Below are 19459 nucleotides of genomic sequence, written 5' to 3' on the forward strand. Positions count from 1 at the left end.
TGTGTGGCTTTGGTCAAATTGTTGCCACTGTTTCACTAGGGCTGGACGTGGCATTCATTTGGTCCACATATCACCACAATTTCACGGTAAATCTGTGTGAAATTTATATGTTTTGCCAACAAGAATCATACTGTGTAAAGTACTTCGACTTTGGAGTCTTTTTCCATTTGTCGCACCACTTCAATCGCACTCTTCTGACAATGCGCCACTCCTGTTGCGTAATGGTCTTGGCGTGGGACGACTTGTGTAACTTACCTTCAGAGGTCCCTATGTACGGTTCTTCATCAAATATTAATAAATAATATATGTATGTTCGATTAAATAAAATAAAGTAAAAATTGAGATCCTATTTGTATATGCGACATACGCCTTTTTATCATCTTACCAGGATATCTGTTTTTTCTGAAAGTCATATAAATTTCCTGTCCTTTTACAAGATAACCTATAATAACAGATGTTTTACAAGATATTTTAATATCCTTACTCACACATGATTAAGTTTTTAAATGAAATTTCTGGGCATTCTTTTGGAAAAGTTACTTTGTAGTATTGACAAATTTGCTATGGATAATATTGAATTTAGCTTTGACATCTCTTCCAGTGTATGTCTCATCTCATTTCAGCCGCATTATCTTATTCTTAAAACACTGTATCATGAACTAAATAATAAACATCACTATTCTGTAATAATATTTCTTAGAGAGTTGTGGTGGTACAGTCTCAGTTTCCAATAGTTATCCATCATGGTCAGATAGCACGGTCGTGGTTAATAACATTTACTATGAAAATGTTATTAACCACGACCATGCTATGTTGTTGTCGCCGAGTAGGAATGGCTGGTTCAAATGGCTCTGAGCACTATGGGACTTAACATCTGTGGTCATCAGTCCCCTAGAACTTAGAACTACTTAAACCTAACTAACCTAAGGACATCACATACATCCATGCCCGAGGCAGGATTCGAACCTGCGACCGTAGCAGTCGCGCGGTTCCGGACTGAGCGCCTTAACCGCGAGACCACCGCGGCCGGCGCCGAGTAGGAAAATTCACCAGTATGTTATTAAAATACATTAACAATGAGCCTGTTAAATTTCGTGATGTTAACATCTTAGTGCAAGAATAACTAATTTCTATCTACAAAAATGAAGAATTCTGTTGTGAAGAAGTCATGGATACCTACAGTTAATGCAACACATTAATAGTAGCCAGTGGATATGGTTAAATGCTTAAAATTTTTAGGATATATGCGTTAATGATAATTTGATCTTGAAAATACATATTATAAAGGTAATAGATTACAGCAATGTTTTGCAAAGTTTGCGTTGTTAATAACTGCTAAGTTGTGGAGAAAAGAAACTAACATTCTATCATATTTTGTATGTTTACATTCTAAAACATATTACAGTATATTTTTCCTGGGTGGCACATCACTTTGCCCAAAGCGAGTTCAAATGGTTCAAATGGTTCTGAGCACTGTGGGACTCAACATCTTCGGTCATAAGTCCCCTAGAACTTAGAACTACTTAAACCTAACTAACCTAAGGACAGCACACACACCCATGCCCGAGGCAGGATTCGAACCTGCGACCGTAGCAGTCCCGCTGTTCCGGTCTGCAGCGCCACCCGAAGCGAGTAGGAGAAATAATTATGTGTGTGCAACTAGATATCTAAGTGCATGTTCACAATATAATAATCCACGAATGAAATTCGTCATTAATAATCCATCACAGTTTGAGAAAAACAGCAGTGCCTATAGCTTTAAAAGTATAAGAAAAAATTATCATTACTCATTACTACAGCTGACAGTAGCTCAGAAAGCAATTCTGTATGCGGCCACGAAAGGAATGTAACATCTCCCCAGTAACATAGCATATCTGACAGGTTGCAAAGTGAATTTGAATCCTAAACTGATATCATTTCATCTGTACAGATCCGTCTCTCCCAAAGACAAATATGTAATTAAACACAGACAGCATGTGCTGTATCATAGAAAAATATGTATACCTTGTTGTTAAAGCTCTATTTCCCTTGTAACATTAGTAGTGGCAAAGATTAATATGTTCATTTTTATTCCGTTTGGCCACTTTGCTAATTATTAGTGTGCATATGCAATACACTTTAGCGATGCTGAAATGCGTACATGGACTAAACAGACGGTTTCGTAGATCTTCGTTCTTTTCAGTTATTTCTTAAGTAGTTTGTTTCAGTCCCGCATAGCGGATGGTTTATATAACTACAACTGTATCTGTTTATGGTTTCAGCAACGTGCCTGGTGGCAATATGCGATTCGCAGCGGCGACCACCCAGCTACAGTTTGGACGACATGCCCGAGACTAGCTTTGATTGCCGAGATAAGATCTTGGGCGGATACTACGCTGACCCGGAGACCGACTGCCAGATGTTCCATGTCTGTGTCAAAGTGCCTGGAGTCGGGGTAAGTTGGCAAGAGTTGGTACAAGAGGTTGTCATAAAGTTTTATTTATCACTGCGAAAAAAATTATCCCTGATTGATTTTGCACCTCGATTGTAATACCCTAATCGTGGAGCACTAAGGTCTCCACATCTCTTACGATACCCGATTCTTCACAGAGAAAAGATCTGAACTTTGATCTTCGTCATTCAGACTTATTTGGTGATACTGGAAGCGTCTACACGATCTACCCACTGTGCCATACATTGTTGCACTGTTGTAGTACACTTCCACCAACTCAGGAAGGATTTCCACAGCGTTGTTCTCTTTGATGTGCAATAAATGTGTAATTGCACGATACATCTCTTTACCAACTGGCTGTAATATCTTGTTTTGGCGTCTGTAATAGCGTACTGCGATGTTGTGGTGCAGCGACTTCAATGTGTACTAGGAATGATAAAAATTAATAGCGTAATTTTATTTTTTTGACGTAATAATGCAAATTTTATGACTACCCGCATAATCGTCTGACTCACTGTATCAGCGAATGTAACTGAAAAAAAAATGACGTTGCAAGGAAAACCTCATACAAAATGCTACTTACGAAATTTTTTTTGGATTCGTCAAACGCTTGTTAGATGACAAGTTTTTCTCTTGAAATTTGAAATTACCTGATACGCGATGTTTAGTGATGTAATCAAATTTTCCGTGAGAAATTAGTGTAATAGTTAATTGACATTTATGTAAATGCTTTATCTGTAATTACTGTTAAACCATTAATGTACCTCTAAGGTTGAATAAAAAGTACACTGTTTCTGTTCTACTGATTTTTATTTATTTCTACGACGTTTTCGGCTTACTGGGCCATCTCCAGGAAAAACTGACTAGCGTCTGCAAGGTACATTAGTTCTTAGGTAACCAAACATTATAAGGAAATATGCAAATCACTTGCACAAAATGTTGTGCAGGAAACTTGTTTTTTTTTACGTTGAAATTACACTTTACGCAATGGACAATACTAAACACAATAATCAAAATTATATGTAGTGTAACTTACAATGTTAAAAATATGTTTGGTGCACAACATAAATGAAGAGACAGTTTTTCAGCTAATGTCAAGACCTCACAAACGTTACTATTGTAACCATATAACCTGCAATACTATAATATTGTGTATTTTAATTATTTATTGCGTTTAATATTTTCTTGTGTCAAATGTACTTTCAATGCTAAAAAACCAAGTATGGTGCACAACATTCTGTGCAAGTGGATTGTATCTTTGCTTATAATGTTTAGTTACCTAACAACTAGTGCCCCTTGCAGGCGCTAGTCAGTTATTTCCTGAAGATGGCCCAATAAGCCAAAAATGGTCAGAAATAAACAAAAATCATCAGAAAAAACAATGTACTTGTTAATCAATCTTAAACATGGAATTGTACCAAGAAGTAACGGAAGAATCCATAAATAACACAAATACATAGTTCACTGAATAATTAAATATTTTTTACGTCAGAACTTCGTTGCAAAACCAGTTTAACGTACGTTAATGATATGCTTTACAGGTACAGAATTACAGGTTCTTGTGCCCGAATGACACTGCCTTTGATCAGGAAAGCCAAATATGTGCCAGCTGGTATGATGTTGATTGTGAAGCCGCGCTCCTGTATGCAGACAATTTCGACTTATACAGGATTGGTATGTATTTTTAAACCGGTACGTTAGCATTAGTTATAGGCAATCTCCGTTATCTGTGCAACACTGGACACGGTAAGTTTCTAAGTCATTCTAGACAGAGATTAGGATTGTTAAGGACTATACTATCCCGGATAATTACCAACGCGGAGATATTACTGACTACAGCGATACTGATGTCGAGAGTCTAATTAAAAATTCACGAAGGTGTTTGAGGATGGGCTGCAAGGCGCGTTTTGATGTTGAAATATAAAAACAGGTCAGCTACTTAACCGTCGGTAGAAAGCCAATGCGCAATAAGATGCACTCATTAATTCAATTTATTGGACACTGCTGCCTGAAACGTGTGCTTTTCTATTATTTTAATTGGATGACACCATTACCATAACTACGGAAACTACTTCTCGTTTAAGTAAATGACGCTAGTTTAGGAGTTTAATTCACGCGCCTTCGGAAGTCTACTTTCAGGGTGAGCACTATCTTAGAACAAAGAGTATTCTTCAAGCAAAATAGGTGTGGGTATTGAATGAGCTCCTATCCAAATGTCATTATTGTGACGCATTAGGAAACGATAAAATATTGTTTAAAAGTTGTGGCACATGTGTGAAGAAAGTACACCTGACGGTGAATAGGTAGTTCAAATGACTCTAAGCGCTATAGGACTTAACGTCTGAGGTCAGCAGTCCCCTAGACTTAGAACTACCTAAATCTAACTAACGTAAGGACATCACACTCATCCTTGCCCAGGCGGGATTAGAACCTGCGACCCTAGCAGCAGCGAGGTTCCGGACTGAAGCGCCTAGAACCGCTCGGCCACAGTTGCCGGCCCCGGCGAATAGTCAGTGGTATGAGGTTTGTGATAATGAGTGTTAGGAACTGTAAATATCACGCTTTTGAATCTGAAGAGCACTTTCAACCATTTCTTCGATGATTATGTTGGAATACATTTATCTGCTCGTACATAATACATACGATAGAGACATTAAGAATAATTATAAATATATTAGAAATTTCCTAAAATCGGACAAATCTGATTCGACCTGTCACTGAAGATACAGGTTACTCTGCAGTCGGAACAGAACTACTCAGAATAAAACGTCTTACAAACACGAAAAAGTGTTATGCAAGTAACTTTTATTATCTTCTACTAATCTGGATTCTAAATCATCATCCAGTCAACCCAACACTACCTCAGCACTATTTAAGATCGAAACTGACCGAAAACGATAAAAGTTATTTATATAACAGCCTTCTGCTCTTCTAAAATGTCATTTCTGAGTGATTTAACAGCTGTGGACTATGTGCAGTAAGAAGGGATCCAGCAGAATTAGGAAACGTATCCATTATGTCGTAGGGACAACTGGCAGAGAAGCGCAACTGGGCTATACAGTACTTTTCTGTATTTATCTTCTTCCCTTATGGTAAAGACAGCTACCTGAAAATCAGTTTAATCTGGGCCGCAGATCTTAACTTTGGTGAAGCCTAAGCTCAATTGCCATTCTGTTTATTATGCCTCCACATACAAGGGAGGCAGCACGTGAAAAACTAGGTTAAATCTACTCGAGGAGAAGTAAATCCCTGTTGACTTTCGGGGTGCAAGAAGAAACAAATATCTGTGCACCGAGTCGTCATTATTTTCACAAAAATTTTATAAAATGGGTGAGAGCTGCAACTGACATAACCAACTCGTGAAAACTGCATGACATTGTACACAAGCATGTTGGACAGGACTACTGGAAACCGCAAAGCAGGACAACACTGTCTAGAGTTCAGCCAATGCTATTTCATCAATTTACAGTGACATTTTAAATAGTGCGCATCGTGCAGGTCTTGCGGGGCATGCGGTGTGCCCCAGCGAATGCTTTAATTTGTAGTATCATTCCACTACGTCTGTGCCACGCAGATTTAGAGTTATTATTTGGAAGTATGATTCCGAATCCTCGCTTTTCTGCTTTCGGAGATTTCCTGCATTCGTAGACAAATATTGATATTAGCAGATGGCTTACTTATGAAGTCATATGCATTGTAGAGTGCTGGACCGTGTCCTCTACAGTAGTTAGGATAACATGTTGTAAAGTGCGGGGGCGAGAATCTATCAGACATCCGAAGGCGTTAGTAAACCATTGTAAACCGAATACACATTTCTTGTCCATAGACACACAACTGTTATTGTTTAGGTTGCCGGTATCCCGGTGAGCAGTTGAAGTTCATTCAACTGATGCCTTGGCGCCTCGCAGTCTTGGCCTCCGCAGCTACGCGACGGGGCTATACATGCAGCGGCCAGCTACGCCACAGGAGGTTACTGACAGGTGGCACTGCGGACGTTACCTGCGTGGTCCCGGTGGCCAGCAGCACGGGTAACAGGTTACCGGGGCGCTCTTGTTGACATCGTAGACGGCACGCAGGAAAGGCACCCAACAGCTCTGAACAAGTTGGCTGTAGTCGTGAAGAGTTGCCGTGGCAACTCCGTGAAAGAACGGCCAGTGATGCAGGTGTGTGCTCTTAGATCGAGGTGGTTTCGGGTCAGCAGCTACTGCGCTCCCTTGCGATGATGGCAGTCTGGCAGTTCACCAGGTACCATCACGCAGGCCTCCGTGAGACCTAGTGGTCGGAGGCATCCGAGTTTTCTCATCAGCGAAGGCGAAGACGAGGCAGCAGCAGACTATGGCAGCCAAGTTCTTTGGTCTGGGTCGACTGTTGCATTGTTGATCGAAGTCATACAGGCAAGCTGTGTATGGAACGTCACAGGTCCAACCTCGGCATTGGTTTGCTGCAAAATGGGAACTGTGGTTTCGAAGTCAGAGTATTTATACCGGACAGTCTATGACAATGATATTATCGTGTGGCAAGCATGACCAGATTTTATCCATTTTCGTGGCCCCATCAGCACTCAGCACCCCGCCGCGGTGTCCCAACTCGTCTCTTCGGCTTCAATTTTTGTTGTCTATTTTTTATAGCGTCTGTCTCCGTGAGGCAAGTCTGCTGCATCGGTCATCTGTTCTTTTAGCTCGTCGCCTTCATTCGCTCAGTCCCTACATTACAGCTCAGATTAGGTGCTCTAAAACTCACAAAGGTTAAAAATTAAAACCACGTAGCCACAATGTGTCAACAACAGAAATGAATTACAGATCTCACGCCGAATGATTTTTTTTTAAACCCTTTCAGGCTTTAACTCTAAACAGTATAAGTTTTTACATTTTGTGTCACTAAGATTAATTAAAAAAAATAATTATGACTAATTAACACATGAGTTTTTAAGATGAAACAACAAATTCAAAAGATTTATCTTCCATGGCAGTTCTAACACATGGCCTTTAAAAAGGAAACACATAAATTGAAATGAATACTTCTTTTTATACCAAACAGTTGATGCACCAAATAGTAAAAGTATTGCAGTGTGGCAAGGTATTGGTTTTTACAAGTGGGTTTATGATTATTTAGAGCATGGTCTGATAACGCGGAATGCTGATGCACAAGGAGGACTATGTCAAGGTAAGGACCTAATAAAAGCTAGACAGTGTTGTGCACTAAAACTCGAATTAAATTTCTATATTAAGCCCTCGCTTAAAGAACAGGGGTTTTCGCAAATCAAAACCAGTACTGCAGTCAAACATAACAAAAGTTGTTCAAAATTTTTTTTCTGTAATGAAAGTGTATATTAAATACTGGTAAGAAAGGCTGCCCCCGGTAGCTGAGTGAAAGCCGGCACAGTAACTCAGCGTGTTCGGTCAGAGGGTTGCGAGGTGCCAGGGCTAGCAGTGTATTTAACACTAAATTCTTCTAGAATCTTCATATATAAATGATGCTCTAAGACCCCCCCCCCCCATTCTAACTCCGACTTTTGCTGTTGCACATGGATTAAAAAGAAACGCGAACTGACTGTAATCGACCCTGCGAGTGCAGTAGAAAAGAGTTGGCGCCTGCAATAATTTAATTTGATAAATAAGTTAAATAAAGGAAAGTTTCATTAACATAATGAGAAATGAAAGGATTGCTCTACCGATTAACAGAATGAAAGTTCTGTCCAAAATAACAATATGATTTATTATGACTAAACTCAAAATAATAAACAAAACACATGAAACATTTACATCAAATTGGCTCAATTGGATACTCAAATAAATGCTGTGAAGGTGAAGTTGTCCCTAAACTAGACTGTGACATTTATGACGACGTGGTTTGTGGAGCCAATTCCTTGCAACTCAAATCTTAAGAGAAACACATAGCCAACCCAACATTAATTGCTGCTACAGTAGTGAGAACTCAGACAATGAACACCCAAGACAGAACAAAGTTAGAAAAAGACGAACAGGCGCGCTCTGCTGAGCTCTGATTATCACCTAGGAAAATCCCTAATCTGCCGGTGCTGCGGACATTCAGTACCAAGCTGTCTTCTTAACTGCAAGAACACGATCTGACGTATCGAAGGCGATGGCTGGTTGCTTCGTCGTCCCGTCATGGTGAGATAATGTTGCGAATATAGCCCGAAACAAATTATCCTGGTCTGGTTGTTCCAGACTAAAGACTTCCTAGCAATACAAATGCGCCTCTGAGGGAGATGAAGAAGGCTCGCCACACAATCACTGACGGTACAGTGATTATTTTAACAAGCGAAGTCACACAGTAACTCCGAGACAGTCAACTTTAGCCAAAACTGCTCAAGACAGACAACATAGGCCGCTTGTACACAGAACGCTCAATTGCCATCTGTACTCGGAAAGTTACGTTGAAGTCGAAACTTCAGAAATTTCGTCAAACAGTTACAATAAAATAAAATAAAAGTATATTAGACAGCCAACGGAAGGCAGGCTGTCCAGAGCAGCGAGCGCTCTGTCTTGTAACCTACTCCAACCGAAAGGCGAGAGACGACCCTCCTCAAGAGCACCCGTACAAGCCGAACACAGAACATTCCCGCAACCACGACAGTGGCCGTGGTTAAACGTTCCAATCACTAACTCGAAAACTGGCGGAAAATTCCACTCTGTTGCCGAAGCACTACCATTCAACCAATGGAGATTGGCTCAAATGGCTCTGAGCACTATGGGACTTAACATCTGTGGTCATCAGTCCCCTAGAACTTAGAACTACTTAAACCTAACTAACCTAAGGACATCACACACATCCATGCCCGAGGCAGGATTCGAACCTGCGACCGTAGCAGTCGCGCGGTTCCGGACTGAGCGCTTAGAACCGCTAGACCACCGCGGCTGGCCCAATGGAGATTCTTGGCGCCAATTTCTGCGCCGATTTTGCTACGTCACGGAGCTATGCCCTGAGCAATCACAGTTACGATTTTGCAGAAAACGCGGGAATTTGCCCGCCAAGACTGCCTGGGAACACAAGTCATTCCAACGCCTCGCTGGTAGCCTGCCGTTTCTGCGAAGTAACAGAATCTCTAGCCCAGCTGCTCCTCCAGGCCCCTGCGGGCGTGTCTCCTCCGCTCTTACGACAATGTCAGCGTCTAGAAAGCATTCACTCGACTCCCTAACACCCGTCGGCTTAACCCCATCAAGATCAGCGGTGCCCGCCTCTCACCAGACCACCCGGGTGACGAGAGACGCTGCGTGGGAAGTCCGCGTGTGAAGGAATAGCGACTTTTCACCACATGCAATCAGAGAGGAAGATCAAATGACTCAGACTAAGATAGAAATATGAGAGGGGGCTCATGCCACCTCTCAGGGTTAGCTGCCCTCTGTAATAAAAAAAACTGAGCTAATGGATCAACGACAAACTGAAATGGGTGTCTTGCGACGTCCGCCCCGAAAAGTTACAACGAACGAAAACGAACAAAATGAGATTAAAAAAAAGTGGTCCATGCGAAAGAATGTCAATCCTAAGGGCCCAGGTTCGATTCCCGGCTAGGTTGGAGATTTTCTCCGCTCAGGGACTGGGTATTGTGTTGTTCTCATCATCATCAACATTTCGTCCCCATCGGCGCGCAAGTCGCCGAAGTGGCGTCAAATCGAAAGACTTGCATCTGGCGAACGGTCTACCCGACGGGAGGCCCTAGTCACACGACATTTATTTTACTGGCAAGAATCCACAAACCGAAGCAGTAGAAATGGGAAATGTGCCGACCCTGAGGACGCGAATACACGACCACGATAGCAGTAATTCCTCGAATGCCAGAGGTACACTTTTCACAATTTTGGATCACCATCCAAAACATAATGAACTGGACCTCCGTCGTCGGTGAACAACCCTAGTTACCCCATGGGAAACCAAGCAAAACTCTCCCATCGCAGAGCACGTGTGTGGTTAAATCTGCTCCATGAGCTGCCCCTGGTTGGATGCCGGCTAACCCATTGCCATGATACGAAGTACAGAGTAGTTTAATGAGCGATGGCTATCGATTCCAACTCAAGTGCTATAGTGAATGTAGCAGTTACTAATATGTCTCAGAGTAAAGGTATCATGAAAGGCTGTGCATTTTCGTGATTTAGTCAAAAGAAATCATGTAACAGCTCATATAATTTAGAAATCGAAATACACTGAAAAAGTAATTAGTCAGAACATTGTGAAGCCCTCTGAAAACCACAGAAATATTATTACAATACGTTAAAAAGTGCTGAAAATATAGAGGCACTTTTAAAAAAGAGATCTGATTGAAGGTAATCAACGGCTGATAAAAGTAACTAAAATAGCGAAACATCAAAGTGCAAAGTGCAAGAAGAGCCCCTTTTTTAAACAGGTATACTATGTTACTGTAGAACCATAAATCGATAAATTAAGCGAGTCAAAGATATCTGAAAGACTTTGCATGTATCCATCTTAACGCTGTAAAGAAACTGTTTGTCAAATTCAAACTTCGACATTTGAACAATGACTTCGATATTATAAGAAGAACAAAAACACGTTAAGAAGTTGATCTAATTTTATATTAAACAGAACAGTTGAACTAAGTGATAGCGTAATGTTTATACCTGTTAAAAAGTGTAGTTATATGTGACTTGCCAATATTACCGCCCGTCATGAATCATGCACCTTGGTCGCGCTGGGGTGACTATACAGGTAGCTATACCGTAGGTGCAACCACAGCGGCGGAGTATATGTAGAGATGCCAGACTTAATTCCTCGTTCCACAAGAGGGGCAGCATCGTTTTCAGTAGTTGTTCGGGCAATAGTCTCGAGGACAACTAGTGAGGCCATCTAGTATTAGCATACATGGCCTTGCTGTGAGGGTACTGCGAATAGCTGAAAGCAGTGGGAAATTATAGACGTTATTTTTTTCCTGATGGAATGCAACTCGACTAATAATGATGGAATCATCTTGTGTAAAATATTCTGGAGGTAAAATAGTTCCTCATTTCGATCTCCGTGCGGGACTACCCCGGAGGATCTCGTCATAAGGACAAACATAATTGGGGTACTAAGGGCGAGAGCATGGATGGTAGAGCCCTTAATAGTGTAGGGAGATTAGAGATTTAAAAGATAAATGGATAAGCTGAAGTTAGATATTCTGAGAATTAGCGAACTGCGGTGCGCAGAAGAGCAGAAGTTCTAGTCACGTCAGTGCAGCGTTATCAACACAAAACCAAATAGGGCTAATGCAGGAGTAGGCCTACTAAAGAATCAGAAAATAGGAATGTGAGCGAGCTGCTACGAACAGCATAGTGAACGCACTATCGTTGACAAAAAGAAAGACACACAAAAACCTACATACACCACAGCAGTAAAAGTTCATTTGCAAGGTAGCTCCGAAGATGATGAAGAGATTGAAAGAAATTATGATGAGATAAAGAAAATTGTTCGTTTAGTTAAGAGAGATCAAAATTTAATTGTAATGAGTGACTGGAACTCGTTGGTAGGAAAAGGAGGAGGAGGAAGCATAGTAAGAAAACATGGGCTGGGGGAAAGTAACGAAAAAAGAAGCCACCTGGTCGAATTTTACACAGAATTTTACACAGAGCATAAATTAATCATTGCTAAAACATGTTATAAGAATCTTGAAAGAAGCGTAAATACCTGGAAGGTACCTGGGAACAGTGTAAGGTTTCAGTTTGATTATTTAATTGTAAGGTAGGGCTTTCGAAACTGCAACACATATCCAGGGGCAGAGGAGGACTTGACGACAATCTATTGGTTATGAAATGCAGATTAAAAATGAAGAAACTGCAGAAAGCAGCAAATGAATGAGAAGCGACCTGGATTAATTGAAGGAGCCAGAGGTTGTTAAGCGTTTTGAAAAGAGAATTAGGCAATGTTGAACTGAAACATGTGACAGGAATGCAGTAAATAACACGTAGATGATTCTGAGAGATGAAATAACTAAGGCAACGGAAGATCACATAGGCAGAAAGACAAGGCCTGGCAGAAATTCCTGGATAGTGCAGGGGATATTGCATTTAATTGACCCAAGACATTATATGGTAGCAGATGTGGGAGCGCTCGTATGTGGTCTAGCACTGTCATGCTGAAGGAGAGGATGCTTCATATGATTACAGCACGCTGCCTCTCACGCACAGACGCAGTTACGTTGGAAACCGCCATGTTACACGCTACAATTTGGAGCCGTCTAGCGGCAAAGGACTGCAAATATGTAGAAAAAAGAATAATGATGTAGAATGTTTCATTTAAAAAGTTTTAAGAGTTTTCACATGAAAAATTCGGAGGCATTACTTTCCAGCACAACCTCGTACGTTTGTAGTATTCGTAAATTTAAAGAAAACATCTGACAGTGTTGACTGAACTACACTCTTTGAAATTTAGAAAATAGCACAAATAAAATATAGGGATCAAAAGGTTATTTTCAGCTTGTGCAGAAATCAGATTGCAGTTATATGACTCGAAGGATATATAGGGAAGCAGTAGTTGAGTATGGAGAGAGATAGGGTTTTAGCCATTACCCGATGTTATTCATTGAGGAAGCAGCTGTGAAGGAAACCAAGGAGAAATTTGGAAAGAGAGTTAAAATTCAGGGAGAAGAAAAAAAAACCTTTAAGATTAGCCGATGACATTGTAATTGTGTCAGACACGGCAAATAGCTTTAAACAACAGTTGAATGGACCAGATGGCACACTTGGAAAGAGATTGTAAGACGAATATCAACAACAGTCAGACAAATACATTGGAATGAAGTCGAATTAAATCATGTAATGCTTATGGAATTGAATTAGAAAAGATGCACTAAAAGCAATCGATGAATTTTGCTATTTGCGCAACAAAATAACTGACGATGATCGAAATAGGGAGGATATAAAAATTAGACTGGCAATAGCAAGAAAGCGTTTCTTAAAAAAGAGAAATTTGTTAACATGCAATGTATGTTTAAGTATTTTGATGCCTTTCCTAAGATACTTGTATGGTGTACTGCTTTACATGGAAGTGAATCGTGGACAACAATATGTTCCGACAAGAACAGAATATAAGAAGAATGCTGAAGTTAAATAGGTAGATTGAGTAACAGATGAGCAGATGGGAGGAAAAAGAAATTTGCACCAGAACTTGATTCAAAAATGAAGGGATTGGTTGACAGGACATGTCACGAGGCATCAAGGAACTGTCAGTTTGGTAATGGAATGAAGTGTTGGCAATAATAGTTGTAGAGTAAAACCAAGATACAGTAAGCTGGTTCAGATGGATGTAGGTTGCGGTATTTATGTAGAGATGCAAAGACTTGCACAGGATAGACTAGCATGGAGAGCACTATCATACGAATCTTCGGACTGAAGACCAAACAAAACAGCAAAATTAAAAATTGTGGGGAAATTGCATTGTGTGTGTAAGATATTGGCGGGTGGGACTGAAATGATTTATTTTCAGATCATGTTGTGCTACAGCTTCTGGCGCTGTGAAGCGGAGTGCATTTTATGTGTGACAGAGAATCTAAAACTCGAGCGGTTTTGGCATACCTCAAATAAAGACAGGGAACTTCATATATGCAAAATTACAAGATGAAGAAAGATTAATGTTTAACATCACGTCAACGACTTAGCCATTAGTGGGGGAACACAAGCTCAGACAGGAAGTGGGTGGTGAAAAAAATTGTCCCTCTAGACCTTTGTAAAGGAAGTGTTCAGAGATTCCCTCTGATCTATCTAGGAAACCGCTGAACTAAATGTGAGTGATTTGGTCCTCGCTTCTTCGGAACTAGTTTTCATTGCCTTATACCATTGCACTATTTCATTCAGTTAAATATTAGATTTTCGAATACTGGTCATCGATCAGAATCTTTACTGATGCCGTAGACAATTAACGATTGCAACATCTCACCGCATTGACTCCGGGAGGATTGACGCATGCATTTTATTTACTATGACATTTTATTCTCCAGTCTCCAATGAGACAGTGGAAGTAATAACAGTGGACTGGAGAGCACGCTATCGAGATCTTTATATTTCTTTCCTGATCGGTGAAAGTTAAATAGGGCAAATGGGGCAGTATCTGTGTGGCATTGACGCAATTTCAAACTCAAATGTATAGTGGTAATTTATTCGGGTTTCTAATTGTGTATTGACTTTCAGTACACAAAATGTACCACCAAAATATCTTTCTTGTAATTTCATGAGTATGAGATTACTGATTGAAATTCAAAGTTGTGGTCAAGCGATACAGAAGTGAAAATGGAATATGACTTAATCTGCAACTTTTACAATTTCGGAAACAAGGAAATGTCTGATCAGTCAGTCTGAGGTAAGGATCGTAAAACATGCTTCTGGGTATGAATCCGATTTCAGCAATGTTTGAGTGGCAGGTAAAGTAATCTGTCCTCCTTTAAGCCGAGGGTACTTCAGCTATTTGTTATAGACAGCTTCCAACGGTATTCAGGTCGTGTCGCACCTGTCATGCAATTTACGATGATTGTCGGATTATACAAATTGATACGAGAACAGCTGCAACTGCATCTACTGTGCATATTCTACAGCGACGCAAGCAAACTAATGAGCTAGTTGTGATTGTGCATTAGCGAGCGACTCTCCTTGCTGGACTCTCTCGTTACGCTGTGACAGTCACAGATGTCTTAAGCTCTGGTAGAAGGTAGAATTGGCGAAGTTCTTATGAGGCTTTGTGGGAATCATAAAATGTTTTGAGATGTAGAAGGGACGAATGCAACCTTGTTTGGACTCAAATAGATTCTACTTTGCAGGTGGCCATTAGCAAAGGAATACATGTCAATATAAATACTTACAGCGTTCGTCTTGTTTCTCTTGTGTCACACTCACGGCGGAGTGCACGAAAAAAATCTGCAGTGAACTGCTCGAATTCTGGCGCTGAGTTGAGCGATTACGATAAAACTTCTCAAAGTGTGAGGGCAAAGGTCAAGGTGATGAACAGCTAAACACTAAAGCACCCTTATATGTAGTTTCTTATCAACGAAAGCAGTCTCCATTCTGCCATGTGTCAGTAGTGTGTGAAATATGGGAATCGGAATGTTGCACCTCTATCTAAAAATATTAAATCCAAGGGAAAAAATATTCCTTATATAAATGTCATCATGACAATAAAATATTGCAGTATGAATATGGAAAAACTCTTACGTTATTGTCTGGGCGCGTTTTGTATTTCACATTTGGGAAGAAAACATCAGGTTGCTCCGCTAAGAATGTTAGACACTTGGTGAACACTGGAACTGTAGCGTAGTTTAGTGTACTCTTGGGGAGTTCGACGAGGTGTGGGATCCACTTGAAACGCTTCATACTTTAATGTTATTGTATTATTATTATTATTATTATTATATCCTAGCGTTGTTATAATCGATATTAATAGTGACTGGTGGCATCATTCATAAATACTCGTCATTGTTAAATTATTAGGTAAGAATATTTGAAACGACGTGTCCAATTCCAGGATTTGCTTTACAACTGTAGGGAACTTAATAAAGACTTTGCTTGGACCAGTGAAAGGTGACCTATTTTAACTCATTTTTTGTTATAAATTAGTAAGCCTAATATTCCCGTGTGTTATTATGCGTAAAATGACTGAAGACTGTTACTTTCACGATATGTTCTGAAGTGTACATGATAACTGTTGCTTCTAAGTTCCTCTATGAGCTATTTCTAACGGAGATCGCTCATTTGCTGAGGCGGCACCACGCGATCGGTGGCTGTCAGTGTAATTAAACGATGAACTCTATATCACATATTCATCCTGCAGATTTCACACGAGGTATTCGACCCATTCTGAACATTCCAATTACCCCAAACAGCAGTGTATTTTAATATGTTTGTATCTCAGGATGAGTGAGCAAGCTTTGCTGTGTTTGGCGGCAGGTTACGTGCCCAGTAGTCCGGCGATTGTGGCCAGCAAGGCGACGGCGCTGCCCCTGGGCCCATCCACGGCGGCACCCGCTCGCCCGCGACAGCCCTTCAACTCACGCCAGCCGCAGCTAGACGACGAGTACTACCTCCAGGCTGGGGACACAGGCGACAGGCGCCTTCAGCCTAAGGATGTGCTCAGGTAACACTCTTCATTTTACCAGTGTTTTCTCTTTCAGTGACTACAAGTCTTCCATCTTACTGACACAACTTGTAAACCGAGTGACTCATGAATTGTTCCGAAATAAAGTATGAGGCTCATCTATTAAGTAAAACTAGATAGGTATCATTCAACAGAAATAAAAGGTACCCAAGCACTACTTGACGTACAACAACGCTAGATCTAATCCTAATTTTGTAAGAGAGAAAACTTCGGCTTAACGTCCCACGACGACGGGATCATTGGAGGCATAGCACAAATTTGGAAAGGAGAGAGAAAGGGAAGGAAATTGGCAAGATCCTTGTCAGAGGAACCATCCGGCATTTCATGTTAAAATTGTAAAATATGTGCCAACAAGTAGTATTCTCCGTTTGCTTTTTCCAGTTTGTGAAACAGTCTTCCATAACTAGGCATCTTAGGAATGTGTTTCTCGAAATCGTAGAAAAGATGCAGGATTTGTCTCTTGTAAAGTATATTTTTTGCTTTGGATATGATTTTTTATCGTAGGCTAAAGCTGCTTAATTACACACCGTGCATGCCAGCAGGAGTGATCAATATTCAGGGACATGACAGGAACTATCTGTCGATGCAAAAAAGGCTAATAAACATGCGTTCTGAAATGCATACCTTAAGAGCTATGAGTACTTCTTTATCTTCGACGCCGTGAATCAAATTTGTTCTACTACAAAGTCTTTGCTTTCCATATTTTAGGAGGCGGTAGTATGACCAACATGAAAAAAAAAATTATCTAGTACACATTGGGTGTAATATGTATACCGAGAGCAATGAGCACTTGTTCAATAGAGAGATGTGTTTCACAGTAGCGAAGATGAACAAGTGCTCATAGCTCTTAACGTATCCATTTTAGAGTCCATGTTCACTCGACTTTTTGCTTCAAATGATCTTTTCTGTCATATTCCCGAACATTGATCGTCCCTCCTGGGACACCCTGTATACGATAAGTTGAACCTATGTTTAGGATCGAGATTCGGGCACAGATGTCTGATTCCCAACACCACGACGTAATTTCTAGAGCTCTGGCTTTTACAATCAAGTGTCTGGGTTTAAGGGGAGCCGGAGGTGCCTATGCTGCCCATGTTAAAATCACTATGTTAGAGGAACATTTATGAATAAACTACCAAATAGAAAAATTTGAAATTATTTTTACATATAGAGTGGTTTAGTATTGCAGTTATGACAGAGGGTTTTTGGAGTATCTTTTCTAGTTTCCTTCCAATTATTTTTTTTATTAATGACCCAAATTTTTTTTACAAATAATTGCTTTATAATTAAACTGAAATGAAACTACTGAACATATTGCCAAATGGCTGTGTTACAATGTAAGTTTGACCACTAGGAGTGCTGTATAAAAATTTCATCTCTCTAGCTTCAGTGGATTTTGAGAAAATGTTCCTTATATTCGAAAAATTCTAATTTACGGGAAATGGCTATCAAAGTTTCTCAATACATTCCTGCACTATAGGATGGATTATCAGGGTCTTCTTCCTCATCCTCCAAAAGCTTCCTCTTCTGTCTTCTTTTCTGGCCTGTTGTTCCATCATACTTCATATGCCTTTCTCTTCTTTCTGCTCCTCTTATCCTTTCTCTGTCAATATTTCTTAGTGCTCGTACAGTGTTCACCCCAGCTGTAAATTCTAATGCCTTCAGAACTTCACACTTCATACTGTTCCCTTGGTTGTAGGTTGCTATTGCATCATAAATGCCAAAGTGCAGTGTTTTTGTGCTTACATACACCGTTTTAGGAGTCACTTTCCAAATCAAATTGTTTACGCTCTCATTAGGATTCTTCGTCTTTCCGTGTAGACATTTGTGTAACAATTCTGGCTGTGCTAAGTCATGAAAAATTGGTTTTATTGCATTTATCACAGCTGCTGGCAATCGATGTTTGTGATCATAGTCCTTTTTTGCATTATATTTGCACCAGGAATCTTTTGGGCACAGGCTGTGTCGAGGGTATTCATTGGAAGAGGCAGTTTGAAGGAACAATGCCCACACTGCTTTTCGCATGTCACTAACATTACTAGTATTTTGCCTTATAGCATATCTATAGTATCTCTGTAGACGTTCAATCACTTCATCAGTAAGCCTGCCTCTCCCACCTATTGTCTTTCCATCACTGAGCTTACTTGAACCCAAAGTATGTTTGAGCCTTCGAAGCCGTGCACCCATACGCTTTTGCACATGCCCAATGCATTCCAACTTTTCAACTACAAATTCATTTCCATATCGTTTCAGTTCCTCTATAGTCTTGAAACCATTGGAGTCACCATCCCCAAGGTAGTATTTGCTAGAAGATGTCACAGGGCCATGGCTGGTCATGTGTTGCTTAGCAGAAGAACGCACTGTTTCAGTAATTGTAGTACCACAACTTGGTATTAGTGTTAATTTTCTTTTCCCTACGTTCTTCCTCTTCTTATATACACGGTTACTAAAATGTGGCATCGTAACCAGAACAACGCTTTACACAAGAAGTATAATACTACCAACAACAGGCGCAACACTGAACTAATTCGAAACGGTAAATAGCAAAGAGACAATGTTCCGCGCTCTTAGCGCTTCATTTGTCACAATGCAGCCAACCCTTGCACACTCGCTGCATGCGTAACAGGCCGAGAAAATCCCAAGCACTTGGCCAGGAAGTCACGAGAGGGTGTTAGATGCATTCAGCGGCCGCCCATTTCCTCTGCAGGCGTGGGGGAAAATGGTAATAACTCCACTTCTAGGGCGAGTAGAACAATAATTCAAAGTTTACATTAAAGAGGAATGTTCCAATTAATTTTCGGTACCAAAAAAAAAAATCGTAATTTTTTGGATTTGACCACCTCTGGCTCCCCTTTAGTCGAGTCTGGTACACTGTTTTAACTTCTTACATAAGTAATGTGAAGTTTCTTAATTCTTTTCTGTTTTTAAACTTACACAGCG

The 19459-nt window shown here is 40.4% G+C and overlaps 1 protein-coding gene across 2 annotated transcripts in view; it reads left to right on the forward strand.

The window, feature by feature from the left end:
- The window catches only part of LOC124721381 (mucin-4), a 55482-nt gene that overhangs the window by 22277 nt on the left and 13746 nt on the right, over positions 1–19459 (forward strand). For both annotated transcript variants that reach the window (XM_047246315.1, XM_047246316.1), the window contains exons 3-5: positions 2262–2434; positions 3973–4105; positions 16312–16498. In XM_047246315.1, coding sequence (XP_047102271.1) covers positions 2262–2434; positions 3973–4105; positions 16312–16498 — 493 coding nt within the window. The remainder of the gene's footprint in view (positions 1–2261; positions 2435–3972; positions 4106–16311; positions 16499–19459) is intronic.

The sequence above is a fragment of the Schistocerca piceifrons genome, chromosome X (assembly GCF_021461385.2).
Source record: "Schistocerca piceifrons isolate TAMUIC-IGC-003096 chromosome X, iqSchPice1.1, whole genome shotgun sequence".
Taxonomy (NCBI): Eukaryota; Metazoa; Arthropoda; class Insecta; order Orthoptera; family Acrididae; genus Schistocerca; species Schistocerca piceifrons.